This window comes from Cinclus cinclus, chromosome 22 (genome assembly GCF_963662255.1).
Source record: "Cinclus cinclus chromosome 22, bCinCin1.1, whole genome shotgun sequence".
NCBI lineage: Eukaryota > Metazoa > Chordata > Aves > Passeriformes > Cinclidae > Cinclus > Cinclus cinclus.
In genome coordinates, this window is record NC_085067.1 from 2,777,537 (window position 1) to 2,801,982 (window position 24,446).

Here is a 24,446-nt window from a genome sequence, read left to right on the forward strand (position 1 = left end):
GCTCTGCAGGACCTGCATCCACATCCTGGGGCACACACATCCTGCCCACCCGGGATGGGCCCAGCCTGCAGGACCATGAATCCTGCTCTATCCAGCAGCCACGACCTTGGGAGCTGTTTGGGTAAATCCATTTGTGACATCCTGCTGTCAGCCCCAAGTGCTGAGCCCACAGCTCTGAGTGCAGGGTCCCCTTGGCAGAGCCCTGCAGGGAAGGAAGGGCTGTGCCTCTCCACCACTCCTGGAGCTCCCTGCTCCACCTCCAGACCTTTCTTTCCTCTGGCACATTCCCCTCTCTGCTGACTGCTGGAGACACAGGAGGTTATTCTGACATGCCATCAGTGATGCACAAACTCTGAAAACACCCTGCACCTACAGCTCCTCATCCCCAGCACAGCCCACTCAGCAGTTCCACTCTCTGAACAGATGACAGGATTAATACCCCAAGTCTTTGTGACAGTGTTTGACAATAGGCTGAACACAAAAAGAGCTGCTGGAATCATCTGGAAAAAAGAGGAAGCAGTTGCCAGGGCTAAATGGCTCCACAGTGATGCTTGTTGCCTGCAGACTGCAGCAGAGAAAACCCCCACTTGCCTATATCCAGCTGGCAGCCTTTGAACAATCCAATAAAACAGAAATGAAAAGGCAACTGGCCCCAAAAAGGTCCAAGAGGGAAAGGGAACAGCGTGTGCCCCTTCAGGCTCTGCTCCTGAAATAATTCCCACTGCAGGGATGCAAATGGAGCTGAGGGCTCAAAGCCACCTCGAGAGCCACGTCCTGGGCAATGAGGAATGGCAGAGTCAGGAGGAGCCACCTGAGCACAGGAACCAGGATTTTCCAGAAAGGAAACGTTCCCTGGGATATCCCCACAGGCCACAGTGGTTCAGTGAGAGAAGGGATGTTACAAACCCTTGGGCACTCAATCTGTGCCTGAGAAATCCACTCATGGACCTCTCCAGAGAGATTTGGGAACACTGATTTCCCAGCTTTTGGGTCTGAGTTACTACAGCCAGAGCACAACACTGATTGTCAGATTTATCTATTCCCACTGCTGATTTAATCCTGAAATATTCCAAGGATGAGATGTTCTCATAAAATACAACTTGAACAGGGAGAGGAGACCTTTAAGTAAGGTCTCTTCTCAATATATTGTCAATATAACCTGACACAAGTCTGAGTATCAAGATGTGCCCCAAACCCCAGGTTTCCTTGTGCTCATGCACTTAATCCCAATTCCTACCTGCTGCTTTCCAACATCCCACACAAAGCTCGGCCTTCATGGCACCTTTCAAGCTAGATTTGATTTAATTTGATCAAAAAGATGAACCCTGGAATGTGTTTAGAGGAACCACTACCAGCAACAGCACCAGGTGTATGATGGCTCCACCACCCTTTTCCTTGAGAAAAGGAGTTTCTTGAGCAGCAGGAAAAACAGAAAAATAAAACAGGAAAATAAAAAAACCTGTGAAAATTCCTGCTGCAGATTGCAGGCTCTGCCTTTGCCAGCACCATTCCAACCATCCATTCACAGCACACCCCAGCATTTCCCAGGGGAGCAGGAGTTCAATTGCTTGGTCCCTGTACCCACACAGACTACAGGGAGCTCCTCAGGGCTCATTAATTGCACCTTGCTCTCCCTCACAGAAAGGGCAGGCCATGATCAGATTAAACAGAGATTCAATTTTGCTGTGATTACAGGAGACACAGACCCACGCCAAGGGAACAGGTTCCATTATTCCACCTCGTGCACAGATGTGACCTTACCCTGTTCCAGCTGCATTCCTGACTTTTAATTGAGTTTTACCACGGGTCCTTAATGCTATTTAAAGCCTAAAGTCGATAAGGAATTAGTGGACCAAACTCATCTCTGAAATAATTCAATTAATTCAGCACAGCCTTTATTCCCCTGCAGTTTATGCTGCTGTGCAAAAACAGGGAAAAACCAGGATCTGCTGCATTCCATCCTCAGAACAGCTGCAGATTTTGTGGCTCAGGTTATACAGGAAGGTGCACAGATGAAAGGCCTTTTGTCTGGTTTTATTCTGATGGGAGTATCACTGTAGTTTTTTATTCTGCCTCCCAGGTGTTGATCCAACCCCCAGCCCTACTCCAACCTACGAGAATCCTTGTGCTCTGAAATCCCAGTGTTCCAGTGCCATACAACTCCTGATCCCTAAAATCCTCAGGCAAATTTAAGGAATGGTTTATTTTACAATTCTTTTCAATAAGGACTTTTTTGGTCCAGTTTGGTTTGGTTTTCAAAGGGAGATCCTCTCATGTTTCTGGGCACTGGAGCCAAGAAAAATCCTCATTTTTGAAATATTACCAAAAATGAATCAGCTTTATCCCTGGAATGTCACTGCTGCCCAGGAAGGTGGAAAACCAACAGGCACGTGGGGCTTCATGAAGGGATTTAAATGGGTCAGAATCCAGGGAAACATTCCCAGTTATTAATCCATGCCCAGAGGGCAGGGGAGGGGATTTCTCTCAGAGGGGAAATTTTCTATTGCAGTTGCAGAAGGGAGAAAGAGAATTTCCTCTGAGACTCTGCAATTAATGAAGTGCAGCGCTCAGGGAAATACAAATTGCCTAAAATCGAGGGGGTGGTTTTTCCTCGAGCACTTGGATTTCTAACACAGATCAAGACATTGCTCTGCTGAGCTAAATCCTGAGCCAAGCTCTATAAAAATGTCAAAATTCACGAAATAGTTGCAAACTGCTCTGTCCCCCTGTCCCTCACGTGCCTGCCAGGCTGTCCTGACTCGCTTCAATCACAACACTGAATTCTCATCCTCTTAGCACAAGCCCTGTGCTATTCCCCCTCCTTCCTGAAGCCCTGGGCTCCTGGACTCTGTTCTTATTTATTTTTTAAATAAGTTTCCAGCTCACAGACTTCAAAGTGAAATTTTAAAATGCAAATGCTAAGGGCGCAAATTAAATAAAATACATCAGATTTATTACTTCTATAAAACTTCATAATATTTTGGGGCTTCTCTTGTGATTTCCACAGTCTCTGGTTGCTGCTGCTGTGTTGCAAAACTTGACTTTTAAGATGAAAAAGGATGGAAATACTGTGGGGAGAAAGAGCAGATGGAATGTTTACTTTTAAAAGCAATTACTCCAATTTACTTCGGGGCAGAGAAAAGCAGAGCAGCTTTGGGAGGCAGATCCCTGTTCTCTGCAGCCCAAGCAGGGAAGAGAGGGGTGTGTGATTGTGAATCCCAGCAGAGCAGGGAGCCTGGGCACTGGTTAACCCTGATCCCTGCACTTCCAGGGCCTCATTCCCAACTGGCACCAGCATTCCCAGAGCTGGGAGTTGGGATGAGTTTGGCACCTCTGGCACTTCAGTCACCATTTCTACTTGGCATGCAGAAGGGCAATATTGAGAAAATTTCGTTATTTACTGTGAAAAACCACAGAAAATGACAATGAAGCCTTTTCTGGGGACAAAGGGATGAAAAATGTAATTTTTGCTGTGGGTTTTAAACACCACTTTTTAGTGCTGCTGTTTTCCTGTAGGCTCAAAGCATCCAACAATCCAGTCATTTGAAAAACCAGTGGCAGGGGGGAGAATAAAGCCCTTTATTTCCACATTAATTATTGCTACTGCATGGGTTTTGGAGATAAACACAGAGCTGGGATGGAAGAAGGAAACTGCTAATGCAACAAGTTATTTAATTAGCAGCTTAATAGCGAGTGTCCACGTATCAGTGGAGCAGTGTTTGCCATTAATGCAGCCCATAATAGCAGCAATGCTGACACTGAGGGCAGACTTGCTTCTCAGCAAAAGCAGATCTGTCCAGGGCACAGCTCCCCTGAGTCCCTGGGGAAGATCCACTGCAGGGAGATGAACTCATCAAACACCCCATGGCTGAGAATTTCACCATTTATTGAAATTATCAGTCATTTATTAATCCACCCCTTAAATTCTCAACATTTGTGTCTTGTCAAAAGAAGTTTTGGTACTGAAATTTATTTTCTTACTGAGGATGTGTCCTCAGAGCTGAGCTGGAATCAGGTTTTAACTCATTTATTTCCATGGCAATCACTGCTGAAAGGGATCACTGGAAATCTCCCAATTCCAGGTATCCATCCTCAGCTTCTACCTTTGTTTTTTGCTACTTATCCTAACAGTTGTGATTCCCACTGTCAATTTTAACAGAGGAGACTCAGGGTGCAGTTTCCTTGTCTGCCTGAGCTTCAATCCCTGCACATTCCAGTCCTGCTGGATGAGGAAAACTGCAGAGCACAGACTCCTGAAGGGATGTGCTGCTGGCTGCCAGACACAACAGCTCAGACAGCACTTCCTGCTACTCTAAAATTGAAATTATCCTCAGAGACTCCTCAGGGTCTTCTCCCCAAAAGTAGCAGGTGGGAAAATCCCCCCTGCATTGCCCTCAGATTTTTTGTATGATTAAATTACAGATTAAACCAGAGCTCTGTGTTGCTCCTGGGCTGCTCCTACAATGATAAATCAGAATAAAACCACACACCTGCAAGGGAAATTCCCAGGGCAGCTCCTCCCAGAAGCAAGCCCTGCATTCTGCTGGAATTCCCTCCTTTTCCAACTGCAAGAGCCAACAGCTGAAAACTCCCAGGAGGGTTCAGACCTCCCCAGCTCTGAGCTCCAGTTGTTCAGGATTTGCAGCAGTTGCAGCAAAACCCCTGATGATTCAACTGTCCTCTGTCCCTGGCAGCTCCCTGGATAATAAATGGGAACAATATTTTATTTATGCCCAGGTCATCAATTCTAAGGCAGAGGAAGCAGCAGATGAAAGGAGAAGCTGTTTCCATGAAGAAAGTGATGGATTAGAAAAATCCATTTTTACCTTGTTCTTCCTCCTTGACAGGGAATTCTAAACTCTTGTGATTTATTACCTTTTTCCTTGGTTTGTTTTTTATTTTTTTTTTCTTTTTTGGAACAGAATGAAATACTTTAAAAATCATACAGCAGTTAATTGCTGTTTAAACACAATTATGCAAGGAGGTACAAATTACCTTGGGCTTGTTCTATTAAACAACCATATCCTGACTAAATAAAACAACCTGATCCTGACTCTCCTCAATCCCATTATGGACAGCAGGATCTGAGGGAACACTTGTAGGGTAAACCCCAGAGGAAGCAATTCTACAGGACAGAAGGATCTAATTTAAGTGGCTGCATTATGGAATGGGCACCACAAATTCTCATTACCCAGCTCGGATTTCACATCCTGACTTTTTTTTTTTTTCTCTGCAAAGGGCACTCGTTGTTTGTTTATTCCCTCACAAACACAGAGCTGAGGGACTCAAATAACAACCTCAGACCCTCTGCCCTCCTCCCTGCAAACACCAACCTGCCTGGAAAGGGTTTTGGGGATGGATTTGTCTGGAAAAGTCGAATTATTTTTTTTTTAAAGGCTGTGTCTCCTACTGAAACGCTGGAGGAAAAGGAAAATTGAACAGCTTTGATAACACATTGTTCTACTGAGCACTGAAATCCTCTCGACCTGCATTCAATTTTAAACTTCATGGAAGCCAAGAATTACAAAGTGCCTTCCCCCTCTCATGTTCACAACAGTGAAATGGGAAGCTACAAAACTCTTAATGACTTTTCCCGGAGCTGCTTTGCTGTTTATCACTTACTGCTTGAACTCTAATACTTGCAATTAAGAGCAAGTTCTGAATAATGCCTGGAAGTGGCAAATTCATTAGGGAACAAGAGCTGGAATGCAGGATCCAAAAGCTACTGGGCAGCCTCTAGAAATGTGCATAAAATTGATAAATCTGGTGCATGAAGAGCTCACGGCAAATAAATGAACAGAAGATTACTGTGCAGTGCTGAGCCAGTGAGACTGATACAATTATGAAATGTGGGAGATGAAAAGATGCTGCTGCAGAGTCTGAGGCTGCAAAAATGAGAGCAGCTCTGTTTCCATCCCTAAAAGATATTGAAATGCTAAAAATGCAGAAGAGAACCACAAAAATTATGTGAAACTGGAAAAAATCAGATTGCACCATGACAGAGCTGAATCTGTTTGGTCTGTCCAAAAAAAGTGATCAAGAGTGACTTTGGTTGCTGTGACCTTTTAAAGGGAGAAGAATAGGGACTGGAGATGTATTTTATTAACAGAAGAAATAAAATAATGGCCAATGACAGGAAGCACAAGTCAGACAAATCTAAATTCAAAGTCTCTGATTTTTGGTAGCAAGGATGATTAACCACTGGAAAAAAATGACTAAAGGGAGCAGTGAATTTCCCTTCTTGAAGTCTTCAAATGGAGACTAAATGCTTTTCCTGAAAGAACTGCTGCAATCCTGGTGAAATCCACTGGCCCATGCCCCAGTGCAGGTCAGGTGTGATGATGTGATGGCTCCTCCTGGCCTTAAGGGTTCATTACGGTGGAGCTGGGAAATTAAATTCATATTTAGGAAGGAACAAGATCTACTTCAAAGCAAGAATAAAACCTGTGTAATGAAACATCAGAACTTTACCCCTGAGAAGGGAATACCCAACTCACATCACACCCTGGTTTTTCCTATGATGGAAATGCAGGATTTTCATCAGACATGTCTTGAACACTTATTAAATGCCTCTTTTTCCATTAGGTTCAAGATTACCACGCTTTAATTTTAAATTTATTTTTCTACATCGTGTCCACATTGCCCCCACCCAGCAAATAACTTCACATCTTCCAAGTGAACTGAACTACAAATACCAGCTGGTTCCTGAGAAGTAAAGCCCTAAAGAACATTAAACACTGCCTTGTCCACACGAAAGAAAGAAAAAAAGAAAGAGAAGCAAAGAGCCAAACAAAAAACCCCAACAAATGCTGCTCCTTTTCACCTGTATGTCCAGCATCATGTGAATTCATCCACAGCTTCTGTGGAAGCACCAAAGCCTCAAATCCTTTTCACATCCTCCAGTTGCAACATGGAGCAAAGTTCGATGCTTTCAGCGAGCCATAAATCTCCCCAAGAGCTGCTGAACCACCAGGCTCAGGCTCCAGCAGCCAGGAAAGAGAAAAACCACAAAGACTGGGAGGGAATCTTCCTGATAAACCCCCCAACTCCCGACTGAGAAGATGAAAAAGAGATTCTAAGTGCTCCCTCATTAAGAACCCAGCCCCAAATGACAAAGTCAGGCACACAGGAGTCCTTGATTTTTCCTAAATTCTCAGCGCTGGAGGAGCTGCAAGCCTTTTGTGCTGAAGAATTTCCCATTCATGTTCAGCGAGGTTCCATGCAGACATCAAAGGAAAACATTAAATTTCCCAGGCAAGCCTCGGGCTAACTTCAGAGGATACATCACTGAGTAATGTTTAGCACTTGGATCACAGTAATTCACAGGGAAAAAAAAAATGATGAAACTGCAGGACTGCCCACAAGACATTCTCCACATATTTCCATAATCAGGGACATTTCTGCTGAATTGCTGCTCACATAGCACAAAAAATCAGCACCCAAGACACTCAAGTGGCATCTTTGGCCTGGATCTTTCTGCTCTTGTTCCCATCCTCCTTTAAGGGCACCAAGTGCATGCGGATTCCAACAGAAAGAACTGGAATAACAAAGAGTAGGCAGAAATCTGCAACACCCCTACCAGTTTGAGACTTTTTTTTTTTAACTTTACCTTGTTAAGTGTCTATTTTGTTGGCTGTTTCCCTAAGGCCCCACTAGAAAATGATGTTAAAAGGCACATTCGTCAAGAAAAACTCCTGTGTCTCCTTCCTGGAGACACTGATTATGGAATGTATATTTTTCTTGAACATTCTAAAAACCATGGGATATTGTGCCTGTAACAAGAAGTACCTTTCACTTTTTTTTTTGGCATTTAAATATGCTTTTTAAGTACAGTTGCCTGGCACAGTGATTTTGTTTTTACATTAAAATCAAAGAGGACTGGGACACCCTGTACTAATTTGGAGGAGCAGACAGGACCTGCTCCAAAATCTTCCAAGCAGACTGGACAAAGCAGCAGCATTTCAGGTGGGGAAAAAGAGGAACAAAGACATCCAGTGACTTCCTCAAGGTCACACAGGAATCTGTTGCAGGGCAGGGTTGAGTTCCCAAAGCCTCATCCCACTTATGCACTGGAAAAAGCAGTGAAACAAGAGTATGTACTAAATTTGGCACAGCCTTTTAAATGATGCATTGCTCCAAGGGAACAAGAACCTCTACTCATGCTAAGCCAGACACCAAAGGAACACAGAAAGGAAAACTACTCACTCCACCCAATTTATCTGATCACCTTAATATTTCCTAAGTCAATAAGGCCTTTCTTGGCCAGACAGTCCAACCTACAATTTAGATCTTGTTACAAAATCAGACACACTAAACCACTTTCTCCCTCAGGCTGCAGGAGATAAAAGGCCAAGCAAGCAACATTTTGGTAACTGGCTTCATGGAACAGCTTTGGATTTTCTTAAAAGCCTCAGCATCGATTGTTTCCTTTAAATAGCAATGGTTTATTGAGAAACCTTCTACTCCTTTTAAAGCACAAGGTTTTCTTGAAGTAGAGAAGGGAACAAAAACTGCCCTGCCAAGTCATATCTGTCAAAGAGTTTTGGATGCCTGGTGCTGGCAAAACACTTTGAGGCTAGAGTTAACACTGGTGCTGAAGGTCTGAGAGGGGAAACTTGGGAGATGGAGAGGAAATGAAAATATGGATTCACAGAGAATAGTCCTGGGATTCAGCTCCAGTTGTGTTTTATCCAACAGCTCAAGCCAGTGCTGCAATTTGTGAGCATCCCAAGGAGCTGAAAGCTCCTGGAGTGCAGAGCAGCCCAGCTCTGGTGTGGTCTCTGCACAGCTTGGGGCAAAAAGGAGCAGAAGAATTAATTTCATGGAGGCAAATCATCAGCAGCCTGCTGTGACATAAAAGCCTGTTTCGTGGGGAATGTTTCCAAGGACTGGTGTCATTTGGGCTGTTTGGATGTGAGTGGCACAGTCAGGTTCAGGATGAGCTGCAGCACAGCTCCAGGAAGTTTTTTGCAGAATCTCCCACTCCCTTTTCCATCCTGGTCCCTCCCTTTTGCTCTGCCACGTTTCCATGTGGAAAACAAGCAGTGCCTGGTTCAGGGATGTGAACATAAGGCTGTGATGAAAGAACTGAAACATCTCCCTGAGGCCTTCTGCAAACTGAACTCAAACAGATAAAAAAGCCAGTATTTAAGTGTGCCTGGGAAAGTTCCTCCACATTTGGAAGCCCCTTGAGGCAGGGACTGCCCTTCTACTCTGTCAAACAGCCACTTGTACAAGCCACGATTGCACAACTACTTTTATAAGGTTTCCAATTATACAAAGAATGTGTTTTTATTCATGTTTACAAGCCTGAGAAACAAACCCTGAAACCCCAAACCCTTTGCATTCAAATTTCATGACCTGCTAGTGGCTCCACCAGCGATGCAGTCCCAACTATTAATTTACACCTTGGTCTAGAATGAACTTTTAGAAGCAGCAGATCCCAGAGCACACTGAAGTTAACACTTCCAAAAGTCACATTGTGCTTCCCTCCCTTCCCTCTCCTGTCCATATTTTAGCAGTCAGCATTCCTGGGCAGTTTCTGCCTGCCTTGGGCTAGAAGCTCAAATTCCAAGCAGTTGGCAGCACTGGCATTGCCCTGCTGGAAGCTACTTAACCTGCAGAGCTGGCTGCATTGGAGCATGGACATGGAACAAGGAGGGGAAGGAAGCATCGAAGGTGAAAACACTGGGAATGTACAGCCTTGTTTTTTCCCTGGCTGGGGACCAGCTGTGTCAAGAAACAAAAGCAGAGCACAAACTCTTATCTACTGTAAAAACAGCAAGTAAAACAAAACTCTCTCCTCGTCCAGTAAAGCACCTTCTGTGTCCCAACACAAAATCCAGGGCACTAAATGAAAATCCAGAGAGTCACTGCTCCATCTCAACTGGACACAGGAGCCTGGAGTCACCCAGCTGGCCCAAAAGGTGAAGCAATTTCACGTCCAGGGCACAGATATTGCTACATTTACATTTCAAACCCCTTTCCAAGGGGCACAGCTTGTCTGTCCCTGGGGATCCCAGCCTTTCCAGGCTGCTCCAAGAAGCTGAACTATTCAAGCTGCACACACAGAGCTCACAGCACCATTTCCACTCAGCTCAGCTCATAAATCTCTGGCTGTGCCTGTTTTTTCTGAACACAGAATTTATAAGCTGAATAAACTTTACAGAACAGTTATTCCAAGGCATCTGAGACCTGGGAACTCGATGCCTGACCACAGCCAGGCACTGCAGGCTCCAGCAGACACTGGGAAAGTTTAGTTTTCCCACTTCAGAGCAAGCTCCTCTTACTGGCCTGCTCCTTCTGCATCAAAACACTTACTGGCTCTGAGAGCTTTTAGTTTAGCTTACCCTGACACCCCTCAAGAGTTGGAAGGGACTCTTCAGGATCACTGAGTGCAACTCCAGCAGAGGACACCCCAACAATCCCACCCTGTGCCTGAGAGCTTTGTCCAAATGCCTCTTGAATTCAGACTCGGTGCTGCGACCAAGCCCTGGGGAGCCTCTTTCTGTGCTGATCCACCCTTGGGGTGAAAACCTTCTCCTGATATCCAACTAAACCTCCCCTGACTCAGCTCCAGCCACTGTTCCCTGGGCACAAGAGTGAAAAGATCAGTCCCAGCCCCTGCACTTGTGAGGATGGTGAAGACCCCCAAGGAGTTCAAACAAAACCAGCAGCTCACAAACAGATCCTTTGGGCTGAGAGCCCATTTTCCAAGGAAAAAGTCAGCTGCAACAGCCACCGATGTGCAAAGTGAGGGAACCATCTGCTCCAGGGCAGCACCTACCTTGGAAATGAGCTCATCGTGGTTGGCCAGGTGAGCCCTGCAGTGAATGCAGCTGTAGGTCCTGTGGCACGAAGGCAGATATGCCTGGAAAGTCTTGGACCTTGTCATCTTCACCATTGGAGCCACTGAGTGCTGGCTGAACTCCGGGGTGGCCCAGGAGGCGCTCCCGCAGGACGGGTCGCACGGGAAACACCGGAACACGCAGGTAAAGGCCGTGGTTTGGCAGGGGATGGGTGTGTGGGGCAGGCTCCACACGCTGGTGATGCTCCAGAGGAAGAGATTTGGGCAGAGGAAGAAGGGGATTTCGTAGAAACCTGCGGTGGAAAACACAAAAGGACACTCAGCTCGCAGAGGTGACAGGGCTGTGCTGGCCCCGCAGCGGGGTTTAGGGTTGGGTTTAGGAGCAGGAGACAGGAGTGATGCCTGGGGATTAGAGCAGCAGCACAGATCTTTATTCACTCTCTGGCTGCCCTCACACCTCCCTGCTGCTATCTCCACTTTGTGGCTCTGGAAATGACTGCAGAGGAGTGAAGATGATTCCCATTCAGCCTGGTCTCCCAAACCCCTCTAGGGAGCTCGGCACCACCCCGGGCTTTGCCAGCCAGGGAGAAAGTGGGGAGCAGAGCCAGCCCCCCTGTCCCCTGTCTGACTCACTGCAGGGACACCCCACGGGAAAAATCAGAGCTGGACCTGGTTTTCTGAGCCACCAGGTAAGGCCATGAGTCACCAAAACAGTTTTTCTCTCCATTCTGCCCTACTTTCCACATGGGAAATGCAGCATTCCTTTATTACACTCTCTTTTATAACTCCCTGGAAGCTCTGAAGGTAGAAGCTACTCTATAAACTCCACTCCAGTATTTTATTTTTTTTTAATCTGAACATCTGACAGCAGCCAAAGCAAGGCGCAGCCTCTGAAGACTACTCCTGATAGCAAGAGACAGTTAAAAAAACCTATTCAGGATGGAAACACCATTTTTATCTGACAGCACCTGCAAGGCAGCTCAAGTCTGGGTCTCTTTTTGCTGGCAGAAATGGAGTTTTCAGAACCCACACCTATAAAAGTCTTGCCAGCTACAAGTGTTCCTTTTGAGGATGGGAAAGCATAAAGGAAGGAGCTCCCCTCCCTCCCAGATCCATGGCGTGTGTGCACGCTCTACAAATTAATCATGAACTCTGGCTGCTCCTCCCAGGAGGATTTTCCTCTCCATAAAACATGTGATTCTGCTCAGTTTCTGAGCCTGCACTCGGTGGGTCAAATATGGAACAACACCAACTTTCCCACTACCACCCATCCCCAAAATAAAGAAAACAAGGAATAACATCTTAGCATCTATGAAAAGCCTGCCTCCCAACACTCTCCTCAAGCCTTGTCATGGCTGACAAAGCAGATCCAAGGTATCCAAGCCATGGGCAGGGACACCTTCCACTGTCCCAGAGTGTTCAGAGCTCTGTCCAGCCTGGCCTTGGGCACTCCCAGGGATCCCGGGGCAGCCAGAGGGGCTCTGGGCACCCTGTGCCAGGGCCTGCCCACCCTCACAGGGAAGGATTTTTTGGTGATACCAACCTTAAACCTCCTCTCTATCAGTGTGAAGCCATTCCTGTCACTCCCTGCTCCTGTAAACAGTCCCTCTCCCTCTGTCTGGTACCAGAAGGACCATGACCACACACAGTGCTCAACAGGAGGCAGAATCCAGTAAAATAGGATACTCTTCCCCGCCCCCCCCCCTTTTTTTTTCCTGAAATATTTTTCTTCTGCTCCTCAGAAAGCAGCTCACTCACAGTCAACTGGGAAAAAAAAAAAAAAAAGCATCTTGCTCATCAGGCAAACTGCTGATAAAGCATATCTATCATGATCATAACAGTCAGCACTTCCACAGCAGTGCTCATTCCTAAAGCTTTTTGCAAATACCAACTGATCAGATTAACCTTTTCCAATTAAAATTGCAGCCACAGCTAAGCAGAACCCATCCTCACACAGAAGGGTTCATTTATGAGAAACTCACTCCTCTCTTGTCCAGTCCAAATGGGGTTTTGGCAGGAATGTACCTGGCCAGCTGCTAAGGACTGGGCATTGTTTGCTCCACAGCTGCAGCTCTGGATTTCAGCAAGATTTGCCTTTTACACTCATCAGAGAAGGAAGATAAATCAGTTTTCGCCTGTATCCTGCCCCAGTTCTCTGTGTGCACCAGAATTTTGTCAGAACTGAGTTTTGCATTAGTCAGCATTGTTTTCCCATCCAAGGTGAGAAGCACTCAAGGACTGCAGCCTAAATTTGCACCAGGGCAGAAACCAGATGTAAACCAAAGCAGAATCCTCACTTTTAGCTGATACAAAACCATGCCCAAATTCCAGGGCCCTGACTGAGCAGCTGATGTGTTTTACCCCAGCCCTAAGGGATGCCAGGACCTGTAATCTGTGATTCTCCAAGTGCAGGGAAGGAGGAGACCAAGTGTGCCCTACCTGGGGCCAAATGCAACTGGATCTCAAGGACCTGTCCCCAGGAGCACCTGGAAGCACAAGGAAGGGCTGGCAATCACTTCACCTGATTCCTGAGTGAGAATCCACACTGTCTTTAAACATCACACTTGATTTGTTATGAAATGGTGCAACTCCCTCTCACCTTCACTTCAGCATGGATCAGTAAAATAATCAATCACCACTTTTATCATTTCCATCCTGCCGTGCCAAACTTTCCTTTCCGGATTAGCTGGAGAAGGAAATCCACAGGCACCCCCAGAGCCCAGTGGAGAGAAAAATAAACCCCAACCAGAATAATATCACAGCAAATCCCTTAATTTGCTTGCTAACCTCTCTGTCCAGACCTGCTAAGCACCAATGCTCCAGAACAATGAATAACCAGGAAACACTACAGCTGCATTTATCTGACACAGCAATGAACACACACAGGAATTATCTGCTGCACACAGCTTTCTGCAAAAGCAGTTCATAAGCATTCATTTATTTGACCTCATAACACACTGAACATCAGCAAAAAAATCTGACCTTTTAAAAGCAGACAAAAAAAATATTCAGGCGACATGGTATTAGAGGAACTGCAATTCCTGTTCTCAGGGCTGTGCTGAGAAGGAAAACTCCATCTCTCTGCTTCAGGCAAGGCAGAGAATAAAGATTTGTGAGCCAAGATCTTGGTGGGAAGCCTTGTGAAGAAAATGCCTTGAATAAAAACTTCAGCTAAGATCAGCTATGGCAGCTATAATTTATCAAGACACCACTTTCACACAGTCTGATCACATGTGCATTGTCTACCAAGAGCTCTGTCCTCATCAGTGTGGTAGAGGAGGGAAAACCTACAGGAAATGCATTCTGACATTCTACAAGCACAGCCAGCAGCTTATATGGACCAATTTCTGTCTTCAATATAATTTTGAAATGTATTCAGTGGCTCCCAGCAATGCAAAATCCAACCCCTCGGATTTTTCATGTCCTAATGACAACTACATTTGAATTAAGAGACAATTACCAGCTAACAGTGCATTTGTTCTGCTGCAGAACAAAGGCATGAGGATGAATTTAGGCTGTTTTCAGAATGATGAGTTCATGTTCATCAGCAGCACAGGCAGTGGGCAGCAGTGGAGCCATTCCAGTCACTTTAAAACAGAACAAAAGGTTTGTTCACTTTATCATCATGCCCAGCACTGTCAGAGAGATGAGTATCTGTCACCAGCAACATCATCCATTATTTTTCTTTTCTCATTCAAGAGAAATTTATCTCTGGGATGCACTCAATTCAATGGAAGAGAAATTCGTGCCAATTAATGAATGCACAACAAGTCAGAAAGCTGGTTTAGACAAAAGGCAGGAATTCTAAAGAAAAAGCTTCCAACATCATTTATTGTGGGTTATCAGTGACAGAATCAGGTGAATGTTTTGCTTGCCTGCACTGGGTGTGTTGGGCTGTCCTGCTGAGTTTAGAGCAGAAATCAACTTCCTGATGGAAAAATCACCACACACATTTTGCCATTTGGGCAACTTTTTGGTTCAAAATCCATCCTCCACCTGTGGGTGTCCAACACCCACTTTCCACACAAAGCTGTCAGCAATTCAGGAAATGCAAGAAAAGGGAGGAAGTCTGTGCCAGGCACTTGCTAGACAAGGCCATCACACGCAAGCCTAATTTTGAATAAAATCTATTTGCAATGCAGCTCAGATGCTAATGTTCATTGTGGCAGGACAAACAACAGGTTTGTTGGGTCTGAGAGTTTGTTTTATGGATTAATCAATTTTTAAGAGAAACTCCAGCCTGAAATACTTATTAAAATATAGCAAATGCTACAGAAAGCTGTTTGCAGCAGCTCTGAAATAATCCAGGTATCTGGAAATCCAACCTTTCTCCTTTGGTGGGTCTATTCTCATTAATGTGCAAAGAATTTGAGATGTGCTGATTCCCAGTGCAAGGAAAACACAAGAGGAACTGGGTTTGAAGAGTCTTCTGTGTCTAAGTTGTGGCAGCCTGGGTTGCTCCAGGCTCTGAGCAGGATTCTAAGAAAATTCTCAAGGTAAGAAGAGCCATTTACCAGGGTTTTCTTGACAAAAGCTGCCTGAATGTTCCCTAATGCAGCTTGAAGAAGGCAGGCTGGTCTCTAATTGGAGTTGGGGTTTGATGCCCTGTTCTGCTTCCCTATGGAACAGAAGTTTATCACACTGTCAGGTGTTGGTCCCACAGAGACACCAGGCACTGCTAAAGGAACATTTTATACTCTGATGGTGACAAAATATCCTGGTTTGGGGCAGCTCTGGAGATCCACAGCTCTGGGAAAGATGAACCAGATCATCTGAAGGTGGGAGGGTGGAATGTACCTGGTGTAAAGTCTGAGCATCCTGAATTTAACCAGGGAACAACACAAGGGAAAGCCAAGAAAGGAGCTGAAATAGCAGATGTGTGAACACAGTGTGCCTCACTCCTTCAGCATCAAGTTTCTGAAATGCACCAATTTCAAACCCTGGCCAAGGTGATGCTGCAAAGAGTCAGGAGCAGCAGCACCAGTGATCCCCGAGTGTCCCTCTCTAACACCTCAGCTCATCCTCCAAACCCTGGAAGTAGGAAAAGAACATGAGAAAATGTGGAAAACAGGTAGCACTCTGCACTGACTTTTATCAGCTGCACGGACACAATTACAACATAAATAATAATATTTAACATATTTTTTCCTTGATCTCTTCATCACTGGGAGGAAGCACTTCACGGTCTTGGGTAAAAGGGGATGGAGAGATGGATGGAGGGAGGTGATGCTGATGGCAAACAGCATTCCAGACACCTGGCAGGGAACCACTAGAGGGCCTCAGGAAAAGCTGCAGCAGGAGGCAATCCCAGCCTCTCCAGCCGGGATGGGCAGGATGCCAACCCTGCTGCACCTGCCCTGCTCCACATTCCACAGCCAGCCCGGCAGGAAAAACCCCAGCGTTATCCTGCTCCACAGCTCCCGGCACCAAGCCCGCCACAACTGCCAGCATGATTATATTAATCACCTTTTAAAGGTTGGGGTTTGGTGGCTTTTATTTTATTCCTCTTTGGGATCATCGCTCTATGTCTGTCACTACTCTTGTCAAAAATAGATAAAGCACCCCAAAACAAACCCCCCTGGGGTGTCTCTGATGGACAGGCTGCCTCTAAAGGTCACCTGGAAAGTACAGGAAAAGGAGTTGAAACTTAAAAGGAACAAAGAGCAAACTTTAAAACTCACAGGTTAGAGTTTTGTTTAAGTCTGTGCAGCTTTGTCACTGTAAGCCAGTAAAAACCCATTAAGCTTATTAATATTAACAAAAACTTAAATGGTTCTAAATTTACATAGTCGATTTAGGTTCTGTCAATTTGGAGATTAAATCAAATTTTAAAGTTTCATTTATTTTGATAACCCACACCAGTGCATTTTCAGGTTCTCCAATGCAAGAAGCAAGTCCAAAAAACTCCTGCATTGCAAGCAGTGGACTATAGCACTCAGCCAACTGGAAAGGGAAAGAACAGATTAAAAATAACTCAGTGAAGATGGTGCAGAGGTGCTTCTTTCTGGCTCCTGACTACAGACAGCAGGTGACAATGAGAATTTTCTGAGTTTCTTTACAGCCTAAGAAACTGGAGCATTTCATGTCAGAACTGCTCACTCACCTCTCCCCAGGAACTAAATCACCATCAGACACCACTGGGAAGCAGGGGAAGGGAAACAATTCTTGATATTTTAATCAAAGCCTTTCCTTTACAATTTAATCTCAAAAAGGCACGGGACAAGCTAGGACAGACATCACCTGGCTCCATAGTTTATTACAGAAGGTTTCTTTAAACCTTTTTTTTTATTATTATTTAAAGGTATTAGTGAAAGATTATAATTTATTACTTTTTCCAGGCCTGTCTCTGAAACCACAGGAGCAGGGACTGCAAGATTCAGCCTCTCCAAGGAATGACTGACACTTCTAGCTGAATTCTCTTCCCACTCTCCCGAGTTGCCTGGCAGCAATATCTTTGCAATGCAGAAGAGCCTGCGCTGCTGATAAGGAGCAGCAGGGCGAGATTACAGCTCTGAGCTGCCCACCTTCAGGTCCCTCCAGCCAAATCCAGGGCCCACTTCCAGCAGAGGCCACTCCAGAGGTAGCAAACACAGCAGGGAAAGTCGCCTGGAGAAGCCGCGCTGTTCCGAACGAGGCAGGGCTTCCGTCTGCTCCCACCAGCAAATCCCACTCCTGCCACAAATAAAAACTGCAAGCTGGGCTAATTTAACACCCAAGTGACTCCATTTCCTCCTGTACGTTTTGCAAAGCACCAGCAGCCCCAGGAAGGGGTAAGAGTCCTGCAGCTGAATCAGCTGAGCTGCAGCTCCTCGTTTCAGATCCCCCCTGGTGCTGGACAAAGCCGTGTTCAAGGTGAAGGTCACATCTGGAGCCCCAGATCAAGGACTTTGCCAGCATCACACAGATACAGCATTCTACAAAATGAAACAAGACCCTTGCCTTGCTATTCAGGCACCAATCTGAACTAAAGGCAGCAAGGAAAAACTCTTCCCATCCAACTGATCATTTAATGGAAACGCTTTTCATCATCCCAACTTCTCATCTTGATTTGCTTTAATTTTAAAACAGTCTGGCTGTCAAAATAAATTTCCTATCATTGCATTTTCTGTGGTGCTCCTCCGATCACTTTATTATCTCCCTCTCTGGCAAATGTAGGTATGACCAGGATTCAATTACCTGAGGCTGCTGGATGGATCATCCATTTCTCCCTGATAAAGCCAGGGCACACAGTGAGAACATTTATCTATTGCAAGGATCATTCCAATATCCTTAAAGGCATTAAAGAGGGGTCTGCTAGAGCTGCCTGTCATGACTCACTACTACAAAGCTCCCCTTGACAAATTCCCAAGTTTTCACCTGCCCACAAACCCCAGCTGCTCAGAGGGTTCTTTAACCCAGCCTTGTTCTGCCCAGTAGCTCATCTGTCACAGGACAGGCAGCAACTCTATTTTCTACCCTGCTACATCTGATTCTGAGTACAGCTGAGGATAAGATGGTGAATTCAGACCCATCTATGCCAGAAACACTTTTAATGCAACAGTTCCTGCATTAACAAGGGACAAACTCTGGGGCACTTCAGCCCCAACCATTCTCACTTCCCTTTAGCAGCGCTGTGTGTCAGGGGGGCAAAGTCAGGTGAGGATTTAGGGCTTGGATCTTCACATGACAGATACTTTATAAGTGAATCTCGTTTGAGAAGATCAAGTCAGCTGTTACCTTGCCAGGTTTTGTCATTAGTTCCTCCTGGATATCCTCTCCAGCCTGCCAAGGCAGGTGAACTGACTCACCTCACACAGCTCTGTGACAGAACTGACGCATGTTTGAGCTGGGAGTTCCTGGGATTCTCGTTAAGATTTCTTATTTCCCCACAGTTAATAATTAACCCTGGTTTTTTTTGTTTGTGATGCTGGACAGTCTGTTTTTAGTAACATCTTGCTCCAGCCATATTTCATCAGTGAAACCTCAGAGGTTTCTTCTGGAGCTCGGGCAGCTGGGCTGTGCAATGCCCAGGTCACACCACGCTACATTTTGTGAAACAGGAGAAGTGACACCATTCTGCCTTCCCTCTCAGCAGATCAAAAACTTCTCTGAAAGGCAAATTCAAAGCATCCTCAGCTTTTGGAACTTTCAGTAGCCTTTGCTCAACTGCGGGAGTTTCATTCTGTACAAGTCACGACAGCAGTGGAAAAAAAAAGTCTGAAAGTCATGTATTTTTGTGAGTCAGCAAAACATCTCAAATTTTAGCATTCTCCCACACCTGAACAGGTGCAAAAAAGCAGTCTCTAGGTGGAGCTGTTGGTGAGACCGGAAGGCAGCTCTGCCAGGTTGCATTCCCATAACTTCCAGTGACTCACAGTGCCTGGCACTATCATTTGTTAAAGCAAGAGTGAAGCAGGGATAATAGCTATTTACTAAAAACAGAGAAGCGTGATTAGCTTTAATTAGCATTGTCAAGTGACTTGAGATTGTCAGGTACAAGATGTGGGAGCACTAAGTCTCATTAATTATGTTATTTCCTGCAACCTTAAGTGGCTTGGCCAGTCCAGTGACGCTTCCGGAGACGGAGCTGCTCCTGATGGCCAACACATCCCACATCAGAGGGTGGAAATGCTCCCAGGCAGGCCTGGGAGAGGTGGCTGTCCAGTAAAGGGTTGTAGAGAAGGAGAAGAATCAAGAACACTCAGCTTATGTGCTGCAGGACAGCCACAGACCCTGAAAAATGGGGAAAAAAAGGCAAAATGACACAGCAGAAAGACTTGGAGATAACCCACTGCCAAAATCCAGGGAGATGAAGACCAGGGACCAATGGGGGCTACAGGAAACAGCATTCAGGTCCAGGGTACAGCACTCCTGAAAAACTGTCTTTTTATTCTCCCCCAAAAGACATATTATAAGAAATTCACATTCTCAACCAGCATCACATGGGCTAGACTAATTGATTTATCAGGTAAAGAGCTGCATAAAGGAAAGAAAAATCTTTTCAGTCAGAATAGTCCCTCTCTTCCATTGTGTATCCTGCAATAATCCTGCCTTGTTTCCAAGCAATAAACACACCCTGCTACATCTTAGAAACCCTGATCAGCTTCAAAACAGTCCAGGGAGCTGAACTCTCAATTTCCCCACTCCTGACTTCACTCTGTGCTCCATCACTCCACAGCTGACCTCTAATGAAGACTCTGCTTAAACTCAAGCAAAGAGCTCTGCCAGTTAATGACCAAATCCCAACAAAATCCTGGCTTTATTGGTGTCTCTTCTTCCACACACACAGGCAAAGGCAAGGCCATGAGGCAAGAACAAGAAATAAATAAATAAGTAAATGGTTTTTTACTCCTCTGCCATCCCTTCAATGCTTTTGTAACACCACACCAGATGAAGGAGGTCCCAACTTTCTAAACTGCCAGTCAGGACCTACACCAGAGTGACCAGTTCCTTAATTAAATTCCCTCTCTCAGCAACAGGTATTCAATCCATGAGTCAAGGAACCTTTGAGGGAATGTTGATTTACAGGTAGGGATGCTGTCTTCTTCAACACAGCCCTGACTCAACTGCACACCCCAAACAGCAAGGAAAGGAAATAATTTATTCAGAATCTATGGATCCAGAGGACATGAGGGAGCTCACGGACTGTTTTGCCAGTTATTCCAATCCTGGCACTGGGAAAGAGACACCTGCAAAGAAAACTAAAATAATAAATAAATAAAATAAACACTTGACATCTCTATCAGATGAAAACAACTCATCTGCCCTCCCTACAGCATTCCCAACCTCAGCTTCAAAGCTTTGAGCAGGAAACAAGAACCAAGGATCCAGGGAGAAATGGAGAACATCCCAATTCCCTGTTCCAGCAGTGCTATTACACTGCAAACAATGTTTACAAGGAACCAGAGGCGTGGATCCAACACCATGAGATCTTGAACAAAATCAGTGGGAGTGCTCAGCAAGGATGAAGTCACAAAACACATCCTTTCCAGGCAGAATCCTCTCACGGATTACAAGGCAAGCTCCCTCAGTATCTGCTTGTTTACAACCCTCTCACTCAGCACAGGCCTCCCTGCACTGCCCAGCTTTAAGTAACCTTAAACGCATTAGGAAAAATCCTTATCTGGAGCAGGGAGCCGGCCCTGAGGAAGGCAGGGGCAGGAGGCAGGGGGCAGGAGCAGTGCTCTGTCCCGCCCTTGCCCAGCTGCACGCCAGGAACACTGGTCTGACAAGCAGGCCTTCCTCTGGCTCTTTTCTAAGACACAAAAAAAGGTGAGGACACAGCCACTCCAGTAAATTGTAGGGTAAAGGATCCCGCTTTTTTTTACTATTATTATTCCCCACTTTTTAAACAGCAGAATTTCAAGCCACCTTGACTTCAGAACTCAGCATTCAAACCTAAAGCTGTGCACCCATGGCTATTCCATCACTTCGAACTTCTCTGGCTTTTCTGGCTCAAACCCAGAAGTTTCTATGGAGATGCAGAACCCCGTTACCATCTCGCCCTCAGCCCCGGCCTTCGGCGGAGCTCTGCAGAAGAGGAAGCTGCTACACCCCGTATCAGAGGCGACAACAACAACACGGAGCAGCAGCCGAGTTACCCCGCGCCCAGTTTCGGGGCTCCGTGTGCCAGAACTGCCCTAGGAGGGACATCCCCAGGGTACCCCGCAATCCCCGTGCCCCCCCGGGCACGATGGCAGCGCTCTGGCAGAGCCACAGCTGGGCACGGCCGGGGGGGGCTCCAGGGACTCCCAGCACCGCCGGCAAACGGAGCTGCTATCCCGGAACCCCCGGGGGAAGATGCTGCAGCTCCGCGGGGTCACTGCCCGAGCTCCCCGCACACCCTGTCCCACCTTCGGGGCCAGATGAGCGGTGAGGCAGGACCAGCTCCGCTCCTCCCGATCGGCGGTGTTTCCTTGCTGATCCCCGGGTCGGTGGCACCGAACCCCTCCCGGCCGGACCTGTTGCCCACCGCCTCCGTCCCCTCGCCCGGCCGCGAACACAAAGGCCGCCGCTCGCCCAGCCCGCATCTCCCACCGCCAGCACCGAGGGCTTCCCCCATCTCCTACACCGGCCCTAATGGAGCCCCCCGGGGATGCTCCCCCGGATCGGCGCGGCCGCGGGCCGGGTGGAGGGGACACGGGGACACACGGACACGGACGCGGCTGTGGCGCAGCTGCGCGCGGCCGCCCAACCCCGGTCCGGCCGTGCGCGGGCCGAGACGTTTGTCCTCGGGGCCGCTCGCCCCTCACGCCCTCACGCTCGCCGTGCCGCCCTCACTCACCGCGGCCGCACCGAGCGCGTCCCGGCGCGGACCGAGCGCGGCGGCCGCCGACGCGCACAGAGCCCGCAGCGCTTCCCCCGCCCACCGCTTGCTCCCTCCCCTTATACCCCGCCGGCGCTGAGCGACACCGCTTCTAACCAATCGTCACCCGCCGGCACATAGCAACACGCCGCGGATTGGCTGAAGGCGGCCGCAGCCCATTTTTGCCGAGCCAATCAGAGGGAGGCGTTCCCGCCCCACCCCGCGCGCACCGGCGGGTCCGCACGCACCGGCGGAGGCGGCAGCCAATGGGAGCGCGGCTCGCGCGGCCGCACAACAAACGCGGCGCGGGCTCTTAAAGGCGCCGCGCCCGCCCGCGGGGATGCGCGCAGGATGCGCGGGGACTGCGCGGTGCCGGGGGTCCCGGCTTTCAGGGCCATGGAGCAGGGAAAAGGGGCGGCTGTGGTCACTTTCCCATGGTTTGTGCGGTGTTTCCGTCTTTCCCCGCGCAGGTAATTAGCGTGCGTTAATGAAGGGCGGTAATTAGCGGTGGCTGGTGCGGGGGTTGGCCCCGGGGGAGGGGGAGCAGCGGCGGAGCATAGACACGAAAGTCACCAAGATTGACCCCAAAATCCACCAGTGCTAACCCCCAAACCCACGGATATTGACGCCAAAATTCACCAGTATTAACCCCAAAATCCACCGACATTCACCTCCCAAATCACCAGTGCTAACCCCAAAATCCACCCATATTAACGCGAAAATTCACCAATATTAACCCCCAAATCCACCAGTGCTAACCCCAAAATCCACCAATCTTAATCCCCAAATCCATCACTATTAACCCCAAAATTCACCAATATTAACCCCCAAATCCACCAGTGCTAACCCCAAAATCCACCAGTATTAACCTCCCCAATTCACCAATACCAGCCCAGCTTCTCCACCATGCCACAGGACTAATTACAAAATTGAGGATATTCCGTATTTCTCATAGAAATCTCCATCCCAGCCCCTGCCATTAATTTTTTCCAGCAGATATCGTGGCAGTTTTGTACCCCAACAGCTGCATACCTACATACCCAGCAAACCCCAATTCAATGCCATCCCCTCAAAGCTCTGTAATTAACACACCAGCAGCTCAGGTAATTTGAAGGCTTCTCCCTGCACGTTTTTATTCCCTAATAACAATAATTCAGTGTATAAAGTATAGGTTTAATAACCCCAGAATGCTTTGGGGTGCAAGGGACCTTAAAGTCCATCCCATTCCACCCCTGAACTCTTCCCACTATCCCAGGTTGCTCCAGTCTGACCCTTGACATTTCCAATATTAAAAATATTTAATTAATATTTTCCTATCAGGCCATTTCTCACATCCATGGATTAAAGTTCTATATCTTCAGGGCTGAAATATATTTGCTTTATGAGATTATTCTTGTTCTAACACTCTCCTGCTTAAGCAAATTTTTAAAGGTATTTTACTGCAGAATTCCATAATAGGTAATAAGAGCAATATTCTGGGTCAGATGTAAAATACGTTGACTAATAAGGCAATATTTCCATTAACTGTGATAATTTTAATGGGTAAAATAACATTCTACCTTGTGCTATAAATTATTTTCCTTCCACACAAGACAAGCCCACCCCTCTGATCACATTATTGAACCAGCTGCTGGCTGGGTGAGAAATTCCACAACCAGATTTTCAATACTAAATGACTTTTTTTTTTCACTCCTTGTACAATTTAAACACGCTGCTAACAAAGATTCAAGCACCAGGGTAGTTAACAGCTATTAAATACACCCAATAAAGAGGAAAAATGCTATTTTTAAAAATTTAATTGTGTTACCTTTAGACAGCTGCAAGAGGAACCTGCTTTGAAGGCTTAATTTATTTAAGCTTCTTCTTTTCTTAGATAACCTCCTGCCTTCCCCAGTCAGCAGCAAAGAGCAAAAACTGGATTTTCAGCCCCTCTCCCTGGTGCTAAAAGCTCTGTATTTAACAGATCTAGACGAGGTTATCAGCAGGAAGCGGTGACAGAATTTACTTGAACTTTAAATCACCCAGAAACCACAAGAAACCATCAGCAAAACAAATTTACATCACCAAGAGGATGCTGCACAGAAGTGAATTTTTTTTTCACCCCATGTGTGCAGCAGAATTTTCAGTTTAATAAAAATACATCATTATTTACGAGGTGAACATCAAGATTATTTTTTAATCTATACAAAGGTTTCTATTGTTATAAGATTGATTTAGGGTGGTGATAGATTGGAATTATATTGCTTTAAGTTCAGCATCACCATGGAAATCTGGAGGCTCACACAGCTCTGAGGTTGTAGTAAAATATCACCATAAAAAAAGCCAAGATTTCTTCTTTATGTTCCAAACCCTGGG

General features: G+C 46.5%; 1 protein-coding gene across 2 annotated transcripts in view; it reads right to left on the bottom strand.

Annotated features, from left to right (window-relative positions):
* Positions 1-22,111, bottom strand: part of YPEL2 (yippee like 2) — a 33,453-nt gene extending 11,342 nt beyond the window's left edge. Inside the window, exons 1-2 of one of the 2 annotated variants that reach the window (XM_062506828.1) lie at positions 22,071-22,111; positions 10,787-11,100 (exon numbers count right to left, since the gene is read on the bottom strand). In XM_062506828.1, the coding sequence (XP_062362812.1) occupies positions 10,787-10,903 (117 nt within the window). In that variant the 5' untranslated portion in view covers positions 10,904-11,100; positions 22,071-22,111. Of the gene's footprint in view, positions 1-10,786; positions 11,101-21,639; positions 21,826-22,070 lie in introns of those variants that run through there. The other variant, XM_062506827.1, reaches the window with a different exon arrangement.
* Between the last annotated feature and the right edge of the window lie 2,335 nt (positions 22,112-24,446).